The sequence below is a fragment of the Homalodisca vitripennis genome, chromosome 3 (assembly GCF_021130785.1).
Source record: "Homalodisca vitripennis isolate AUS2020 chromosome 3, UT_GWSS_2.1, whole genome shotgun sequence".
Lineage (NCBI taxonomy): Eukaryota > Metazoa > Arthropoda > Insecta > Hemiptera > Cicadellidae > Homalodisca > Homalodisca vitripennis.
In genome coordinates, this window is record NC_060209.1 from 116,274,261 (window position 1) to 116,294,207 (window position 19,947).

A 19,947-nucleotide genomic window follows, 5' to 3' on the forward strand; every position below is an offset into this window, starting at 1 on the left:
CCCTACACTTGTTAGGACCACCATCAATAAACTTTTTACAAGCTACATTTTTACTCATAAATGATTGTTGTAATACCTCTTTTAAAATTCTAACAAAATAGTATGCAACTTGAGGCTGGTTATGTCAACGCCAAGCGATAAATTTAAACATACAAATTTATGCAGGTCCCTCCCTTTCCTTAGGAAAATCACAAGTGTAACCAATTAATATTTTTTAACATTATGTTTAATAACTTGTTTACAACTAAAGAACATAAGTTTACATTTTGTTAAAAAAATGCATTAATACCAGTTTGTACCAGCCTTAAATGTATCAACAAAATTTCACTTCTCATTTGTCCTTATACAGGGTGAAACAAAAAGGTTGGCTGTACATTTTCAAATTTCTGTGTTTTTAGAACCATACACATGTATTACCATCATAGAATCATGTGGAAAAAGTTAGTATCTTGTAAATTTGTTATAAACTGATGTAACACAGCTGACACCTATTAAAAGACAAAATGATTGCTGCTCCCAGCTTGTGCAAGTCTACCTTTAAAGTGTTCGTACTTGCTTATGCCTTGATGGATTTTGTTAAAACAAGTACAGTTGGAATTGTAATAAAATTGTTCAAATAGTTTGATATACAGGGTGAGTCAGAAATATGGTAAAATATTTTAAGACGTGATTGTTAGAGCTAAAAATAAGAAAAAAATGTTATATGAAGGTAGGTCCGGAAACGCTCCATTAGTGAGTAATGGCTGCCGAAAGATTTTGCTTTGTTTTCAGTTCACCTGGTGAAAATTAAGTGATTCTGAAATATTTTGTTCTTACTATTTTACTCAAATAAGGTGCATTTATAAGGAAAATCACCTGAAAAAATAAAATAAAATCACTCTAAGAGGTTGTAGTGTGAACAGTTTTTGAGAAAAAGTATGAAATTTGCCAAAAATCTAATAACAAAAATACCGTCTTAAATGTTTGAGGTCCAATAACATTGTTAAATGACACAATAAACAATTGTTTTTCCTAATTCAGGATTGTAGAGAATGATTAATTCTGAAAACAACCATAATAAGCAAAGTTTAACTAAATGTGTAAAAACGTTATGAAATTGACTCCTCACGTATTACACTACACAGCAAACTTTTGCTGTTTTAAATAAGGAATGAGTGTCTGATTGGTGACAGCTGGTGAAAAACAAACATATTTTTAGTTCAAAATTGTATTTTTAAATCAAAGAAACGTATCTATAATTGCTTTAATCCACGGAAGATTAAACATGATGCTCAAAATGCACTCGTTCAGGCGTCGTTTCATCGAGTTTCGGATCCGTTCAAAAATCAGGTGTCTGCTTAATGGTTTATATTCCATTAGAAATGTTTAATCAGAGTTCTTCAATGGGGGAAGAGGAAGCTATTGGGGAAGAGTAAACTAATGTTTTTAAATGTCCCGAAAGGTTAAAGTCCAAAGGATTTAAGTCCGGTGATCTTGCTGGCCATGAAACTGGTCCACCTCGGCCTATCCATTGATTTGTGAAACTGCATTTAGGTGTCCACGAACAGCCAGAGAGTAATGCGCAGGTGCCCCGTCATGCATAAACAACATGTTTTGGCGCAAATGCAGAGGTACATCATCAAGCAGGTTAGGTAGCTCGTCTCTTAAAAATTTTAAAGTACACCACGCCATTAAGACTCGGAGGAAGCACGAATACGACTAAATGATCTGCTAAGATTCCAGCCTAAAAATTTACTGAAAACTGATGTTGTGGGCGATTAGGTTTGATAGCATGAGGATTTCTGTCTGCCCAATGTGTGGTTGTTATGGAAGTCAATGGTAGGTGTTTTCTTGTAAAGTGAGCCTCATCGGTAAACGAAATTGTATTTAAAAAGTTTGATCAGCACATTTTCCCAAAAAGCCATCAACAAAAAGGCAACACGGGGAGCGTTGTCTTGTGGAAAAAGAGTTTGGACATGCTGGAAGTGGTATGGGTGTACTGGTACTCGTGTAGTATTCTCCGAATACTAGATTGGCTGACATTGAAGTGTAATGACAATTTTCTAGTGCTCTTTTCAGGATGATCAGAAATTTCATATAAGAACCAACTATGCTGAAATTATTCAATGCTAAATGATTCAACAGTTCTACATGATGCCTGAATTACTATGCTCCGAAGACTTCAAAGAACCTGTTTCAGATAGGCGTTGATGAATAGTGGCAAAAAATCTTGCGCTTGGACACCTGCGGTTAGGGAAAGTTCCCTTGATACAGACGTTTTGCTGCAGTACTATTGCCAGCGTCCCAAACCATACATTAAATGCATGTCTGCTAATTCAGAGTCTGAATACACATGAATATTACCTTCCATTTTTAATAAATGAAACACACAACACAAAATCACTAATAAAATGGGATGAAAATAACTGATTAAATTACTTAACACAAACATACAGTATCTTTACAGTTTGTTGTTTTGTTCAAAAATGAGGGGTGACATTTATGTCATCAAATAATAAATGCCCAGCTGATTATTTATTATTTAAAAAAGTTTAAAACAGTTAAATAATTAATTATTACAGCTGTTACCAATCAGATACTCATTCCTTATTATAAAACAGCAAAAAGTTTGCTGTGTAGTGGTAATACGTGAGGAGTCAATTTCATAACGTTTTTACACATTTAGTTAACTTTGCTTACTATGGGTTGTTTTCAGAATTAAATTCTCTACAATTTGAATTAGGAAAAACAATTTGTTTATTGGTCATTTAACAATGTTATTGGACATCAAACATTTAAGACGGTATTTTTGTTATTAGATTTTAGCAAATTTCATAATTTTTCTCAAAAACTGTTCACACTACAACTCTAGAGTGGTTTTATTTGATTTTTCAGGTGATTTTCCTTATAAATCCACTTATTTGAGTTAAAAAGTAAGAACAAAACATTTCAGAATCACTAAGTAATTTCACCAGGTGAACTGAAAAACAAAGCAAAATCTTTCGGCAGCCATTACTCACTAATGGAGCGTTTCGGACCTACCTTCATATAACACTTTTTTTTCTTATTTTTAGCTCTACAATCACGTCTTAAAATATTTTACCATATTTCTGACATTCAAACATCTGTATAGTACATTTTTTATAACTATACTGGTTTTTTTTTGTTATTTGACTTTACAAATTTTCAAGAGATGCCATTTTGTTAATATTAACGAAAATAACACTTTCACCTCTTATATCTATTCAAAATATTTGCCAAATCTACTATCTGTAGCTTCACTAGTTTTAGAGATAATAATTTGTTAGTAAAAAATACAAAATGGTGGCTAGCGGCTAACAAAGTGGAAATTGGAACAAAAAGTTATTCTTCATTTTTAGCTTCAAATAGTACATAACAATTTGAAAATGCATAGCCAGCCCAACCTTTTTGTTACACCCTGTAAAATGATTTTGCATCGGCTGTAAAATATGGGTAGAATTATTAGAACATTTGTCATAACTATAAGGTTGGCAAAATATCCAAAATGTAGATCTGTTTCATGGAAATCTTTTTATAACATTAACAAGAGTTGACTATTGGGATGACCTTTAATATTGGGATGCAAACTGACCAGTAGACTATTAGGAAAAGTTGGAATAGGTAAAGGATTAGGAATGCATAGTGATAAACAAGTTTAATATAAACACAACAGTTTTATTTTGTAAAAATATACCGTGTATGGCTATATACATTTTCATACAAAATTAACCTACCTTTTTATGTACAGATAAATTATTAAAAAATACTTTTTTACATATTCAAAGATGTTTGAAAACTATTATATCCTGTCCTTACACTCCACAATTACTTGATGAAACTAATAAAATTACTTAATCTGAATTAGTATAATAATTAACTAAAAACTCTCCAAAATTCCATACTTTCTCTGCGTACATACAAACTGTGTTTTTTTCGACTCTGTTTTACTTACAGTGTAAACACTATCTTTTTTCATTTTACGCTGTCTTTGAAGTCCTTTCTTGCTTCTTCAGCCTCAATCTTCTTTTTGAAATCTTTCAATCTTTTAACTTTGGCCCTTCTCTCTTCTTCCCGTTTTTCATTATATATTGTTTTTCAGTTTTTTCATCATTGAAGCAACCTAAAACATAATACAACCATTAATAGGTAATAACTATAACTTTGGAATTATTGACATAACATACAGTCAACAATCACAAATCCAAACAAATTTTATGATAAGTTTATTTGGCCTATTTATTGATGGTCTATAAACATTCTGTGTAAACTGTAGCATAATCTTGCACAATGGGATTAAATAGTAAGAATATTGTGCTGTTGATTTCTATTTTGTAATCAGATATTGCTAGTACACTCAAATAGCACTCAAGATTATAAATTAAATAAAGTTACAACTGATAAAGGAACATGCAGAATAGCTATTGTGCATGCTTTGGATGAGACAATGACAGTTCTACCACCTTAAGCTGAACTACAGTCTGAATTAGCTGCTCTAAAAATATATCCAGTCCCTTAAGCTGCATCTATAATTGGTAACAGAGTAATATCATATCACAAATGTAAGAAACAAACAAATTATTTACAACACATTCTACTGGAACAAAAATGTAATTCACATTGCCAATGGTGGATTTCTGTGGATTCTATCCTTTCAGCTTGATGGCTAATGGATAGAGCAACAGCAAGAGTATACCTTTCCTCATTCCAAAGTTTCTCCATTACACAGCTTTACCACATGCCAATAAACCAATAGTGTTACAATTTTACTGTAACTCAATATTTCCTAATACGAGCAAGTGGAGTGAATGAAATGTTTACATCTGCAGGTTAAAGCGTTGATTATTACTTCTTCATTAAATAACTGTACGGATACAGCCACATCTACTATCAAAATTAACTAAAGCAATTTATCATTAGTGTAAATACAGCTTCAGGTCTAGTGTTTATATCAAAATTTTATATTTTAATTTGATTTTGGTACAAGATAGAGAATTTAATTTTAATTTCAGGGTCTTTGTTGTAACACAACACAAATCTTATAGGGAATAAACAAATAAAGGATTTATATCGGTGGTCCTCAAAGGAAGTTTTCAAGGTAAGCCTGCTATATTTCGTATCAATTAGAAATAATCCTGGATTTTAGACTTGATAATTTAAACTTGTTTCAATACGGTGTAGTATGAATCCTGTTATTTATATATTTGGTCCTTGAAATCCAAAGAGTTACTAAGTATTTGACTCAAATGAAAAACTAATGTACTCCTGCACCAGTCTGGAGATGTATTTTTTAAATTAAATATTACTAATAAATATAATCTTTTGCAATTAATGGAAATGATAAACACAGAAAATATATCTCAGTACTTGGACATTCAAACATCTGAAAATTAACATTTATTTTGTTAAAAACTTAAATACAAAATTGTATTTTAGGTAAGACAAATATTCTACCACAACCATTAAAAATCATAAAATGAACACTTATACTGAATTATATCATTTATACCTGGGACTCGTGGATGTCTCGAACAACAGGCAACTTTTTCCTTCTTCTTCTTTAGAGCCATAACTTTCGGCTTATCTTTGTACGGCAGATTTTTCTGCAATTCTTTGGAAATTATCAGAGGCTTAAAGCACGGGTTCTCGAACTATCGGCTGCAAATAAAGAAGAATGTATATAGAACTATTTACGAAAACATAAAAATAAACATCCAAGGTTTAAATATCCAAAATGTAAGCATCTAATACTACATATTTAAATCCTCTTTTTTACTAACACTAAGGTAACTACTACGCCCTTGGCCAAATTAACACAGAAAACAACATATTGATGCTTAAAACATACTGTAAGTTTTCAATTGGAATTAATATCATATCTTCAGCAAAATCCTTTGACTGAATAATCATATAATGGCACTATGGGTTTGTTCTTTATCCAACTCGTCAACTTTAATTTGCTCCATAAAAATTAAAAACTTATGAAACCCACGTGGCCATTCATAGTTATCACTTTTTTTAGATGTCCTTACACTGGCAACAAACATAGTACCAAAAAGTGATGAAATTTCGTCTGAATTAAATAATTATACGAGATTTATGCAAAATGTTCAAATAATAGGTATTTACATCAATTCTCCACCCTCTGTACATACAGAAATCTGTATAGTATTGTTAAACTTACAGTGTACAATACTATCTTTCTGAGGTTCACTGTTGCAGTCCTTTCTCTCTCTTCAACTGTCCTACAGTTTTCATGCCCTGCCACAGATTCTTTTGGTCAGGAGGTAACAGAAGAGAGGTTTACAGGATTGTACAATGTTTGGAATATCCACCCCATAACATACGGCAGAAGACAATATCTGTAATATGTCATACTGAATCATTAAGATGGAATTAGTTAGATGGTAAAACTATGGATTTAATTTATTCTTCAACAATATCTAGTTTTGTTTATAATTGATTTTTTGTTACACTTGACAGGCTAAATTTCAAAACACACAGTAGTATGACTCCATTTTACTTTACATTATAATACAGTTTTCACTTGACTGGGAACCAATTCAAATCCTTTAAGTACTGGTTAAAGATGGGTTAGTTTCATTGTATAAACTCAAATATATTGTGTTTGGTTGTTTGATGCTACGATTGGTGCACTTCAATAAGTTAAATTACAGTAAGATAAACAATACTCATGTCATATTATAAATAACATCTATATTGTTTAAAAGTAATACATTTTTATAGAAAAAAATACAAAAGAAAACCATGACAAACATGTAACTATGATCTTAGCCAACTTGTCAATAATATCCTGATTTCAAGGTTGACAGAAAATTACATGCATATATGATCGATTGGATTGCAAATCGTTACACAAAATTATATTACAAAACTAATTGGTCAAAGTGTACTCTCCATTCTACAGTTACCAACAATCCAATAAACCAATACAATATTTCAGAAATTATTATAGTAAGCATAAAAAGAAACCAAAAACGTAAATAGTGATAGATTAACAGAATGAACTATGATTGGTGAATGAATATTTACAGGCAGCCATTAAGATCATTAGCCATCTCTAGAATAATAATTTGAAATTGTTTTTAATTTTGTAACATTAAAAAATATAAATGGTGAATATGTATTTTCTTACCACTCAACTGGATTTTATCTTCAAAGTAGCTCTGAAAGCTCCTTCTGGTTTGTTGACTGCTTTCTTGATAATACCTCTGATCCCAGACACACTGTCTTGATAACGAGCACCCTCAAACTTGGCTACTTCCAGCGAGGAATTAAACATTCCTTTGATGAATGCAGTAATTCTTATAGATTTTCAATGGGACACCTGTCAGTTTCAATTTCTTGGTGACATCAGTCGACTTATTGCAGTCCACCACTGATCCTGTTGCCACTATTCTGAAGCCAGTCTGAAAGTATAACATTATTGTGTATCCAAATTATTATTAAAATATGAATCGTACAACTATTCATTCTGACATTGTCAGAATATATTGTACAGTAGCTATCCTAACATTTTGCGGTTTTTGAATAATGTGTTTTTAAAATGGTAGAAATATTGAAAATTTATTAGAAGAAAAGTTGTTGTAGGCTGCAGTTTGGTCATGGCCCCAAACAGTTTCAACAAAGATATGGTACTACATAACTTGGGACTACAGTCTGTGTCTGTTATCTTTCTTTCTCAACGTTGTGGAATTTTGTGGAGTGTCGGGAAGGAACCTATAAATTGTTTCTAAAATTATGTAGACTTATACAAAGTGTTTAAAAAATAAAAAGTCATTCACATATAAACAAGTTTCACATCATATTTCTCTACCACAAATATTTCATCCACATTTCACCTATTCATCACATTTGCATGATCATTAAAACTATGAATTATGAACAATATTTGCTTAGATGTTACAGAAATATTCTAATTAAGGATTGAGAGAAATACCTGTTTAGAAGCAACATCCTGTACAGCCAAGAAGCCAGTGTTGGGTCGTTGTGATGGGTCCCAGAAGTGAGCCATACAGACAACAACGTGTTTCTGGCGTGTATTTGAGCATCCTGAAATGAGATTTTGGTTCAATATAATGCTATGTTATAGATTATAAAAATGATTCCTATTTAGTTGTAATTAAAAAAAAGACATAGCCTATTACATAGATTGACATACTTATTCCAACACCTATAAATTATTTTCAAATAGCCAATCGTACTTTCAAATGAATTGATTTGAAATAATAGAAGTAAGATCTAAGCTAATGATTTTTCAAAGAGAACCAAGAAATGATTTTTTTTCTATGGTATAGTAGAATGTGTGAAAGAATTTTATATAACTTTATGTTGGTTTTACAACCATAAATAACAAATTTACCAAAAGTTTATGGTTTTAAAAAATATTAAACAGCATGAAACTGTTTAATATAATAAAATTAATTTTGATGTAGCATAAAAATAATATCTAGTAATATGTCAAACTGAAACTCAAAATCCACTGAATTTTCAAAAAAACTTTGGATTTGAGAATCAATTGACGCAATACTAGAATTGTGATATGTTTGTTTGTTGTACACTTGACCAGGCTAAATATGTACAAAGTCGAACAGTCAATGTAGACTCGGATTTGTACTGAAGAACAGTGTCATTATCAGGAAACAAGCATGTGCAAAGCCCTCTTCTCAGTCATCATTGATTAAATGTCTTAATCTAACATCTCATAACTGGCTCTTATGTCTCGACAGCTCTTTTGACATCAATCCTACATGGAGATTGTCAAGCTAGGTCGAAGTATTCATCTTGGTGTATGGGCTACAGTGTACAAGATCAAAGATTAGTGCAATAAAATGTCATGTGAATCAAAATGAGAAAAAACTCTGAAATGTCCTCAGGCTTAAACATTTTGTGATACATATATGAAATACTGACACTTTTGTTCACAGTAATTAAGATTTTTTTTTTAACAATTTACTAACTCCTCTAATATTCTTAGTTGTCATAATATCATTATTATTTCACACTGAAATATTCAAATAATTTTGTAAGAAAAAAAAACAGATGAACTTAGTGTATTTATTATTTAAATAGTTTAGAACCAAAGTCAGGACATAGTATTTATGTGAACATTAGATGAACAAAAGTTGTCTAATTCCTCTTTACCAATTTCATGATTACAATACATTTGTATAATTTTGCAAGAGTAAAGGTTACTTATATTGGTCAATGAAGCACTGAATGATTTTAATAAATTTATTGTTGAATCTAGGTTTTAAACACAGTGGAGTTCTTGTGACTTTTCCCTTGTCAATAATTGTTTTGTATATCTAAAGATCCCCTTAGTATTCTAAATTTATTGTTGAATCTAGGTTTAAACACAGTGGAGTTCTTGTGACTTTTCCCTTGTCAATAATTGTTTTGTATATCTAAAGATCCCCTAGTATTCTAAATTTATTGTTGAATCTAGGTTTAAACACAGTGGAGTTCTTGTGACTTTTCCCTTGTCAATAATTGTTTTGTATATCTAAAGATCCCCTAGTATTCTAAATTTATTGTTGAATCTAGGTTTAAAACACAGTGGAGTTCTTGTGACTTTTCCCTTGTCAATAATTGTTTTGTAATTAAGATCCCCTAGTATTCTAAATTTATTGTTGAATAGGTTTAAAACAGTGGAGTTCTTGTGACTTTTCCCTTGTCAATAATTGTTTTGTATATATAAAAGATCCCCTAGTACTCTAAATTTATTAGCTTATGATATTTTTCCCAAAATTTTAATATAATTTTTACCTAAATACAGGATAGGTAAGAATACCAAAGTGCATATGGCTCTAACTGAGGACATATAAATTTATTTCAAACAGTAATACTTAATTAAGACTATATTTCTATCTATTCTTATTCACAATTTAATGGTTATAATAAGGAACCAAACTGTTAAATCATACTCCCTAACAAGTGTTTATGTTTGAATAATATAATGAAAATTATAATTTTAATCCTTTGGCCTCAGTAGGCAAAGAGTTTACGTGTAGTGGGGTGGCTGTATTCAGAATCTTTCACTCTGCGATTGCACAACAATGTATGTCACTGTGACTCGAATTTAAATGGCAGTTTTTAAGCTTCAACCTTTAAATGGCGGATTTTAAATATCATTCTAAAACACATTCAGTGTTTACAAGATTTAACTTAAAAATTTTGTTTTGATTATTTTTTTCTTTTGTTGTTAAATTACCAAGTAACATGAGTTAAGCTATGGTTTTACCTGAACCATAATGTGTTTTTATTTGTGGTATAAAATACAAATAGTTTAAAGTAGGTGTGTAATATCAACTGAATATAAACTTGTTGCCATATAAGATGTTTGGCTCCACCAAATGCACTAGTATTTCAATAAATTAATAATATACACTATAGCAGCTACAGTGACACTGACACTGACATAAAAAAATAACCAAATCAAATCATGTTTATTGCCGTAAGACTTCTTCATGTATTGACAATGTCTATTTGCCGCCAGATGTCCAAGTCAAAAAGTACATGTAAACAGTGTACTATTCTACAAACTAACTAAACAAAATAAAATCATTACAGAGGTCCAACATAGATGTTACTATGGTATGTGCTTCAAATAGTTAAATATTAACTTAGTTCCTTATTGTTCGAGAGGATCACAGCACTTTCTAGCCATAGACATACACATACTTGCATACAGACTAAATATTATAAACTGCATAATAAAATGGGCGGCCCAACATACTCTAGGTGGCCTGCAAAACTGAACTGGATTTGTTCACAAAAACTAATTAATTATTGTAATAATATTTGATTTTGCAATTCAAATTTTCTAAAACGTATGTTTTTGCATTGCTGTGAATCTGCTGTATATGATAGCTGCTAGGCAGTTAAAGAAATTTTGTTATTGTATAGTTGACTAAATATGTCCTCTATAAAATATATGTTTAATCTTATTGTTTTCTTTTATCATAGCTTGAAAGTTTTGAATTGTTCATAGATTTTCTGTTTAAAATACATATTGTAAGTAATGCAAATATATACTCATATTTTTGCAAGTAAAAAGCTGTACACTTAGAGGCTTATTTTATTATCTATCAAATGAAAGTAGGAGGTAAATGATACAGACTTAGTTCTTAAGATATACCCACTCCCGTAACCTCTGCAAATCCCTTTAAAATAGAATAGAATTTATAACTGCATTCTTATCAGGTGGTGACAAATTGGTTTGCGAGATCATTTTATTTAAATCAAACTTATATAAATATAACTATATACAATTCTAGAATCAGGAATAAAATTGTGTTTAGAATCGGAATTGGATTTTAAATAAAAATATATATGTTTCCGTAAAATCGAGGGTGCTAAGTGATGGTATGCGAGCTTATTATGATGAATTGGTTAGCACTCCAGCGGAATAAGAAAGTGAAATTTCCTTATTTATAAAAGATTGAGGTCTAGTAAATATTACTATCATTAAGACTTGCATTTTAATGATAGTATAGCATAATATATTAGCAGGATATATATATATATATATATATATTTTTTATAATGTTGGACAGATTTAAAGAATTAAGATATTCGGTAAAACTTAAGAAAATTACTTCTAAGGTATTTTATCAATAAAATTCCAATGATGAATCAGAAAATCACAATGTAGGAATTATGAATGACCTTTAGTCAAAAAGTAACTGTTTACCTGTGCCTCAAATTGTCTTCCAGTTTGGAGTAAACAGCCAAGGTCTGAAATCTTCTCCAACCCATGGATATTATGAGAGGATCTCTAGTCTTTAAAATCTTTTTATACCATCTATTGTTTTTTTATTCGTACCTGAAAAAATAAAATACGACTTTTTAAGACAACACAGTTGAAGATTTCTGAATGTTTAAATATAACATTTTTAAATATTTTATAAGAAACCAATAAAATATTTTATAAATGATTATATATCATTAAATTAGCAAAGCCTAACTCTGTAGGATATCTCAAAATCAGATAGTTATAGACTTGAAATCTTTCGTTTTGAATCATCCAGAGAGAGGCACCAATTCTCTTTCTTATCTGTCTGTCTTACACTGGATAACCTGAAAATGATTATTCTATAGATTTGAATTTATACCTAAAATTTAACTTCTACTTAAGCAAGACGCATGCCCCTCCAAGGGATTAAGTTTAGTGTTAGTGGAGCCTATTACTCTGAGTTATCCCTAGAACCATTGAGCTGTAGATTAAAGGTTTGTATGGCCTACCCTTGGCATGATTACTGAATAAAGTTTAGAACTATTTAGTGGTAGTTAGATCAAGTCAGTTTTTTTCAGACATTGGGATGAACCAAATCCAACCGGGATGCTGTCAAGAAAACGTCTATGCCTCTAAATACAGTAGGGGGGAGGTCAGGAGTCCTAGCATGATTACAGAAGAACATTTAGCATTTTTTTGTGAGCTCTTAGATAGTGCAGTTTTTAGACAATGGGTTAATAAAACATCAGGATGTTGAATGTTAAGTTTAGTTCCATTCACCTTAGTGCAGTATCTGAAATCTGACACTGTCACGTACTTGACTCCTGGAGTCTGAAATCATGTTCGTCGATGATAAAGAACTCTTTTTTCATTATTTTAAACATCAGAAACACCTATTCTACAAAATATATTGTAATTTAGGTGAAGAATTATTTTTCCTATCACATCAGGTGTACTACAATGTTTTGGACACAATCATAAAGCACAGGAAGCATCCATGCCCTCTAACTTAACATAGCCTGTCTGGCATACTTCTACCTTGTATTAATTAGGCTCAGCACATTGTTTAGTTTACCAATGGATCTGTTGAGGATGGCTATTGCAATTAATTGCAACAAACATTATGTATGTTTCTGCAGTTGTTAAATCTGAAAATGAAAAGCTCATGGTTCAGAATATTTGTAAACATAAATACTGTAACCAGGGAGTTCTGAAGTATCAAAAATGTTGGATTATATTATTTAGTTACGGTGAACCTTGACATATCGAAACTCACAGGGAAATAAAAAAAACTTCAATATTTTGATATAAAAGTTGATATATCAAGGGTCCACTGTATACATTTTGGGACGCATTACTGTGTATTCACATCATTTTTACAATTACATTAAGGTATCCAACATTCTCCTCACCAGGCTGCAGACCGCGACAATCAAGTGGTAAGTGGGATCAAAGTGTTGGACTAGCTCACAAGGCATTTGTTGCAGTTCGAGTCGCACAACATTCCTGCACGGAACCCCTCCAGCTTGCACCCTCAAGGCATCATCTTAATCCCTCAAATTGACTGCGGTTTAACTGAAAATTATATAAATGTGTGGGACGATATTGTGCATTTATTCATTATTTTGCATTAATGTTACATTGGAAATGGTCCTTACATAAATATTTTGTTTTGTTAAATAATATGTCAACTTTGAAACTTCTTACAGGTAATGTTATATAAAAAACCTAAATACCGGCTAAACTAAACCAAAATATTTTGTAAAGCAATCTAACTTTTATTTTTTTAACCTTGGATATGTTTCTCAATGAGAACTAAATGTAAATAATGCATATAAATAATATTTATTATCATTAGATTGTGCAAAATATAACTAGAACTTAAATTAATAATAATAGATACACAAAACTTAAAAACTATCTGAAATCTATGTAAAATACTACCAATCATATGTTTGAAATATGTTACTCTCAATTTTGATAAAAAAATTACCTCAGCCTGCATGGACGCTTCCTTTATCCTATAACCATCATAAAAATGTATTTTCTTCCCATCCTTTTTCATCATATTCAGCATCAAACTTTTCCTTTAGCTTTTTCTTCTTTTCGACAAGTTCTGCTTTTTGTGAGAGGCTTTTCATCTTTTTTTTCTAGTAGAAATAATGAAAAAAGTCAGTAATACAAAGTTAATTTAACATCTAAGTTTATAAAATACAACTAACCTTGTGGCTTTCAGTGGAAAATCCAGTTTATTAATTTGTAGAATCTGTATTATGTAAAATTGACATTAGAATATATAAGGTTCATCTAAAATTAATAACAATTCTGACATAATGAAATTTAAAATAAAACGTAACTTAACAAATACTTAAACAATAGTACATTTGATACAGAAAACAAGTCAATTCATTACAACTTTCTTTCATTTAAACTCATCATAATATTTTTTACAAACACAACAAATTAAACGGTTGTTCACTATTAGGACATACATAGATATCAAAGATTGATGTTGAATGCAAGTAGGAGCTTAACCATAATATTTGAGAAAAATTAGCAGAGACCACAAGTATAACAGCTTAAATTTGTTTATTATATTATATTCTTAAATAACCAAGCCAAATGTTTTTTTTAGATAACTTTATAGAGTGTTTGAAGGATGTATGATTTTCAATCACAATTTAGTATACATGTGAAACATTTACATAACCACAAATAGATGTGTTTTTCAATAAATAATATAGAAATTAGCCTTTTGGCTGTCATGCTATTTATGTATTTTATGGTTTAAAGACTGCTAGGCAGTTTGAATGACATGTATCTAATGGCTGCCAACCCAAATAGCACATGTCTATCTGTACTGCCAGCCTTAAAAAATGAGCATTTCACATAGTGAACAAAAACGTAATGAAATGTACTATATAATTGTTATTATTTAAAAGTATTTTTAGATTATTAAAAAAAATTAATAGATGAATAAATGAGAAAAACACATTTTTTACTGCAAAAACAGTTTTTAACTATTGTTCTGGGTGAAAGTAATGTTTTTATGATTAGTTGGTTAATTGAGAGTCAATGTTAAAAAAATAAAATAAATAAGTATTGAAAATTAAAGTAGTAATGATTAAAACACCATATTATACCACTGTGGCAACAAAAATTGCTATTCTTTCAATAATTTTATAGATTTGGTTCCAATACTTGTCTGAAATTGGTATATATTATAGTTGAACAGCTAATATTTTGTGAAATAGAAGAATACTTTCACTTTTATTGGTATGTTTTAAGGATTTCATAAATGGTTAAATAAATTCGGGGCTGAAGACAGTTTTCAGCTAGTTTTACCCGACAAAATATCGGCCCCTGGCAGCCAAAGGATTAATATTGAGAATTATTGACTGTAAATAACATTTCTTTTATCGAAATTAATAAGACAAGTTAAAATTACAAAATGGAAAACAAGTGAAAAAAGTACAGATATATTAATCATTCAATGAACAATAATAAATTATTCATAAAGAAATTGGTTCTAGAATCATATAAGACATAAATGACCACATGTGGTCCACTTAAATCAGCTCGTCATAGTTTACATAAATAATGTTTCGAGGGGTACCCAAAAAAAAGAATTGTATTGCTGGCAGCCGGCAGCGTGTAGTACACATTCCTCTTGCCGCTAGGCGTGTGTCGCGCAACCATTGCGAGCTCAGTGACCCCAGTTCCGTTGTCCTAGTGCATTCTGTTCGTTCGTAGTGACTGTTTTCGCTAACACCTGTTTTGTTCTTGTTTTCGTTTTTTTTGTCCATGGCAAGTTTAAGTAAACAACGTTTGCAGATGTGAAATTTTGTTTTTTTTTTTACTTGGTAATGCTGCAGAAACTATTTTAACGTTGAATACAGCTTACAAAGATGATGCTATGGGGAAAACTCAGGTCTACAAGTGGTTCGCTCGATTTAAAAATGTTAGCGACATGTCGATTGAAGACAAACCTCGTTCTGGACGTCCATCAACCTCTCGAACGGACGAAAATGTGAGAAAATTCGTTGAACTTGTGCTCACCGACCGTCGACAGACAATTGAGGAACTTTATTAGAGAGTAGTGGGTTAACTTGGAGCTCGGTTCTTCCACCATGACAACGCACCGGCACACACAGCCATCTCAGTTAGGCAGTTTTTAGCCAAAAACGGCATGGTTTTCCGCTGCCCACGCACTTAAACTCGCCCTGACCTCGATCCATGCGACTTTTTTTATTTCCACACATGAAAAGAGGCTTGAAAGGTCAACGATTTGACAGCGTTGAAGAGGTTAAGAAAAAATACGAAGCTCGAGCTTGCAGCCATTTCTAAAGATGAGTACAAAAAATGTTGATCATGGAATGGAAATACGTTGGGGACAAGTTCATTAGTTGTAATGGAGATTATTTGAACAGAGATAAGGTCGTATGTAAAATGAAATTTGATACTATAATTTTTATAAAATAATCCTTTTTTTTTGGGTAGCCCACTCGTTATTGTTCTATTACAAAAACTTGCTTATAGAACATAATATATATACTTGCTTAATATAGACCAAATAAAAGACTACAGTAATTACCTTCATCTTCATCATCTTTATCATCTTTCTCACTTTCCTTACTGTTTATGTTTTGATTTTCCTTGATGTTTCTGACCTGTTTCCAAATCTTCGAAGTCACCAAACATATCTTCATCTGTGTTGTGTATCAGAAACACATCCAGTCGCATAGTTTCATGGCATCTTCTGTGCTCTTCCATTTGCCAGTCACAGAACAGTCTTTGATCATCTCTCGGGCCTTTGAGTAAAACAAATACATTACAATCAATAAGTAAAGGAAATAAAAATGTAGCTGTCACCAACAGCCATAATTAAATAAATATATGTTGTAGTTTTTACGTGAGTTAGTGTATTTGAAAAAATAATACATGTAATGCTAGTAATGGGTAGATTCAGAATTTGTAATCTTAAATCCAATTCTCAATCATTCAATTTCTAATCCCAATAGCTTTTTTCTAATAACTAAAGTATAATCTAAACAAAATCATCACCAATACAAAATGTTTTCCATTCTTAAACCCTTTAAAAGTGTCTGATAATATAAAAAGTACAACAAGAATACCAACTAGTTTGATAGACTATAATATGGTAATTTTATAAATTATAACATGATAATTTGATAAAACATATACATTATGGGCTTCCAGAAAATATGCTATTTAACCCTTTGACGTGCATTTGACGTTCCTCAACAGACCTCACTCTGTTGGTTTGACGTCCACATGGACACATGTGATCAGTCTATCATGTGGTTCCATCTTACGGTCAAATTCCAATAATATTCGACCAAGTAAATAATGTGAGAAAACGTTGTGGATAGAACAAAGAACATATGTTGCTGTTCTTTTTCTTTCTCGTTATTTTATTTGTCTGATTATTTATGATGTTCAACAGGCTGTTGTGTCAGCTGACTGCAGTAATGGCGTGAGTAAACAAAGCGGCGTGACTCGTTTACCGGGACGTATTTTTTGCTTTTTTTACGTTGGCTGGTTTTAGTTATTTGATAGAAAAGTGTTTGTGATTGTAATTTGTAATTTTAGTAGCTGTAAATAGTTGTAAAAATGACGTCACGGGACAGTGAATGAACGCTGGGTTGGGCTATTATTTTGTTGATATTGATTATGCTCAGTTGCAAGGAACACCAAATTGTGAGGAAAGTGTGTATGAAGATGACATTCTTGGCTGCTTTTCACCTAGGCCCTACAGGTAATCAAGTACCTGTATATGGATATTGACCATGACAATATGTTGGTGAACATGAGTTTTTTACTACATAACCAATCAGAATGAGTTTGACCAAGGTAGGCCCTTGGGCAAAAAGTACCGCCGTATGGGTTTAGCATGTATACCAAGTACCGCGTCAATGGGTTTTAACCTGCAAAAAAAATGAGCATAAATTTGTATTACTTATTAAAACGTGTTTTTTTATATTTTCACAAACAAAAATGCTTCCGAACCACAGAAACAACTAGTGTTATAGAGAAAAAGATCAACAGTTAGAGGGTTAAGATATGTAAATAGCAACATTAATTGACTATGAATTAGGTATGAAAAATAAACAATTAATACATGTTTACCTGTTCATGAGACCAATCCCTCACTGTGAAAACACAACAAATTTTGAGGCATCCATGGCATTTAGAGTATCTTTTTCTTTCATTTTTTTGTCCTGCTTTTTACTTATAACTTCTGAACAAACAGCTACTTCTCTTCATCTGCATCAGATTGCTCATTTGCTTATTCAGAACATCTTGTCCTAATATAAAAATGTAATTTATAAAGTAAAAACTGTAAAAATTTTAGTGAAACAATGTCTAGTTGTGTTAGCACAAGTATTCACACTCAGTTGCATTGCACTCAATAAATTCTTATAGACAAAAGTGTGTTACATTCTTTCTAATTTTGATTAGAATCTTTCCAACAAAAAGAAAAAAACTGTTATATGTTCACATTATTTTTATCTCATAAATGTATAAATAGTACTATACCTTACACTTGATGAGCTCTTTACTTAAAACATTAAAATCTTTATAGAAAGGTGGACAAATTTATTTATTTTAAAATAATTTACTGCATAGAATTAGAGAGAAAGGAAAATTAAGTCAGTTTCTCATGGGAAAGCCATTAGGCAAGGCAAGAAGGATGAAAATTTACCACCCGAATGCAGAGTCTCAGTGCCTGCACACTGCATGTGTATGTTATTAAATGGAAAATGTTATGCTTACTGTCCCATGTAAGCTAATTTCGTTTCACTAAAAGACTTCCATTTTAGCAAAAATTTTATAAAACAAATAGCCAAGTCACACAATACCTTACTTCGTTTTGACATGATGTTTAAGTGAAAGTCACACTTACAGGTCTAATTCTTGTTTTATATATAATTTTTTTGTTGTCTTCACCCAGAGAACCATGCTTGTGAAGACTAACAGTGGTTTTCCTAACACTACAACTGTCTCAACTTTTAAAACATTTTTACCAAACTTGTAAGAAACGTTATAGGCTAGCAGATTTTAATTAATTGGTTTGAGTACCTGCATAGTTTTATTAAAATTTTCAAAATTTATGAAAGTATATTTGTAAATAAAACTTTTTTTAATACCTCACCATTACACTGTTTTCACATAATTTTCTTTTTTGTTCAATATATTTTATTACCTAGTTAAATAACACAATTTCAATCCTCTCAGCCCACGTGAAAATTCTTAGTAAGGATATTTATTACTTGTGGAGTAACATAGACACTTTGAGCTAAAAGTGTAAAGGATCTTATATGCAAGGTTTGTATGAAAGTTATCCCTTCACCCTTTGTTGGCTGATTTTTTCACGAAACTGAATGTCTCATACGGATATGGAGATGGAATTTACATTCAGTTTTGTTGATCTTTCTGTACAGATACAACCTTTGTGATACACAAACTTTTCTGGTTATGAATCTATGGGTGATATCAGATAAAAAAGTGGAGTATGTGGTTAATAGATACTAGATATATTTTAGTCATGGAGTAAAACAATCCGACAGACCTGCAACAGCCAGAAATCCTCTAGACACTGAACTGTTCGTGCGGTAATCAACAAATACTTTTTTATCAGAATGGCGGCATTACAAATATTCTCCACAAAGTTCCTACAAGTAATACTATTTTGATTTCCAAAGGCGGTTATAAGATTCAATGCAACTGAAGCCGCCTGAAGTGAGCAATATCGCAGACACTGTTGTCTGGTGAAAACATATAGCATTAAGTAGTATTTGTAGCACTTCCTTAAGAAAAAATAAGTGTATACAAATAATATTTAATAAATAATATAAACAAATTATTTTTAATGAAAACGGAATAATTATCTTTCTCCTTATACATAGTAAATAAGGTTAAACAATTATTCCATCAATTGTAACTGTGTTAAAAAAGATTTGGCTAACATTTTATCATCAATAACCCATTACATTATTAATCCACTGGAGACTAACCAACAACATACAAGATATAAATTAGCTTGTACCTCAGCACATTATATCATTACTGAGCTAATAATAAATGGTTAACAAAATATCAAAAATTGCACTTGGATATTTACTATCTCTCTTGCACTACCTCTCCTAAACACCGAGCACAGTGGCCCA

General features: G+C 31.1%; 1 protein-coding gene across 1 annotated transcript in view; it reads right to left on the bottom strand.

Moving 5' to 3' along the window:
* Window positions 1-3,925: 3,925 nt before the first annotated feature.
* The window catches only part of LOC124358327 (ribosome biogenesis protein BMS1 homolog), a 39,685-nt gene continuing 23,663 nt past the window's right edge, over window positions 3,926-19,947 (bottom strand). Inside the window, 23 exon segments of the mRNA XM_046810626.1 lie at window positions 3,926-4,086; window positions 4,088-4,120; window positions 5,507-5,533; window positions 5,535-5,627; window positions 6,189-6,212; window positions 6,214-6,359; window positions 7,154-7,180; window positions 7,183-7,318; window positions 7,320-7,427; window positions 7,958-8,047; window positions 8,049-8,070; window positions 11,714-11,829; window positions 13,127-13,182; window positions 13,185-13,302; window positions 13,304-13,330; window positions 13,749-13,814; window positions 13,816-13,869; window positions 13,871-13,896; window positions 16,350-16,393; window positions 16,395-16,506; window positions 16,509-16,566; window positions 17,906-17,929; window positions 17,932-18,035. Coding sequence (XP_046666582.1) covers window positions 3,973-4,086; window positions 4,088-4,120; window positions 5,507-5,533; window positions 5,535-5,627; window positions 6,189-6,212; window positions 6,214-6,359; window positions 7,154-7,180; window positions 7,183-7,318; window positions 7,320-7,427; window positions 7,958-8,047; window positions 8,049-8,070; window positions 11,714-11,829; window positions 13,127-13,182; window positions 13,185-13,302; window positions 13,304-13,330; window positions 13,749-13,814; window positions 13,816-13,869; window positions 13,871-13,896; window positions 16,350-16,393; window positions 16,395-16,506; window positions 16,509-16,566; window positions 17,906-17,929; window positions 17,932-18,035 — 1,625 coding nt within the window. The 3' untranslated portion in view covers window positions 3,926-3,972.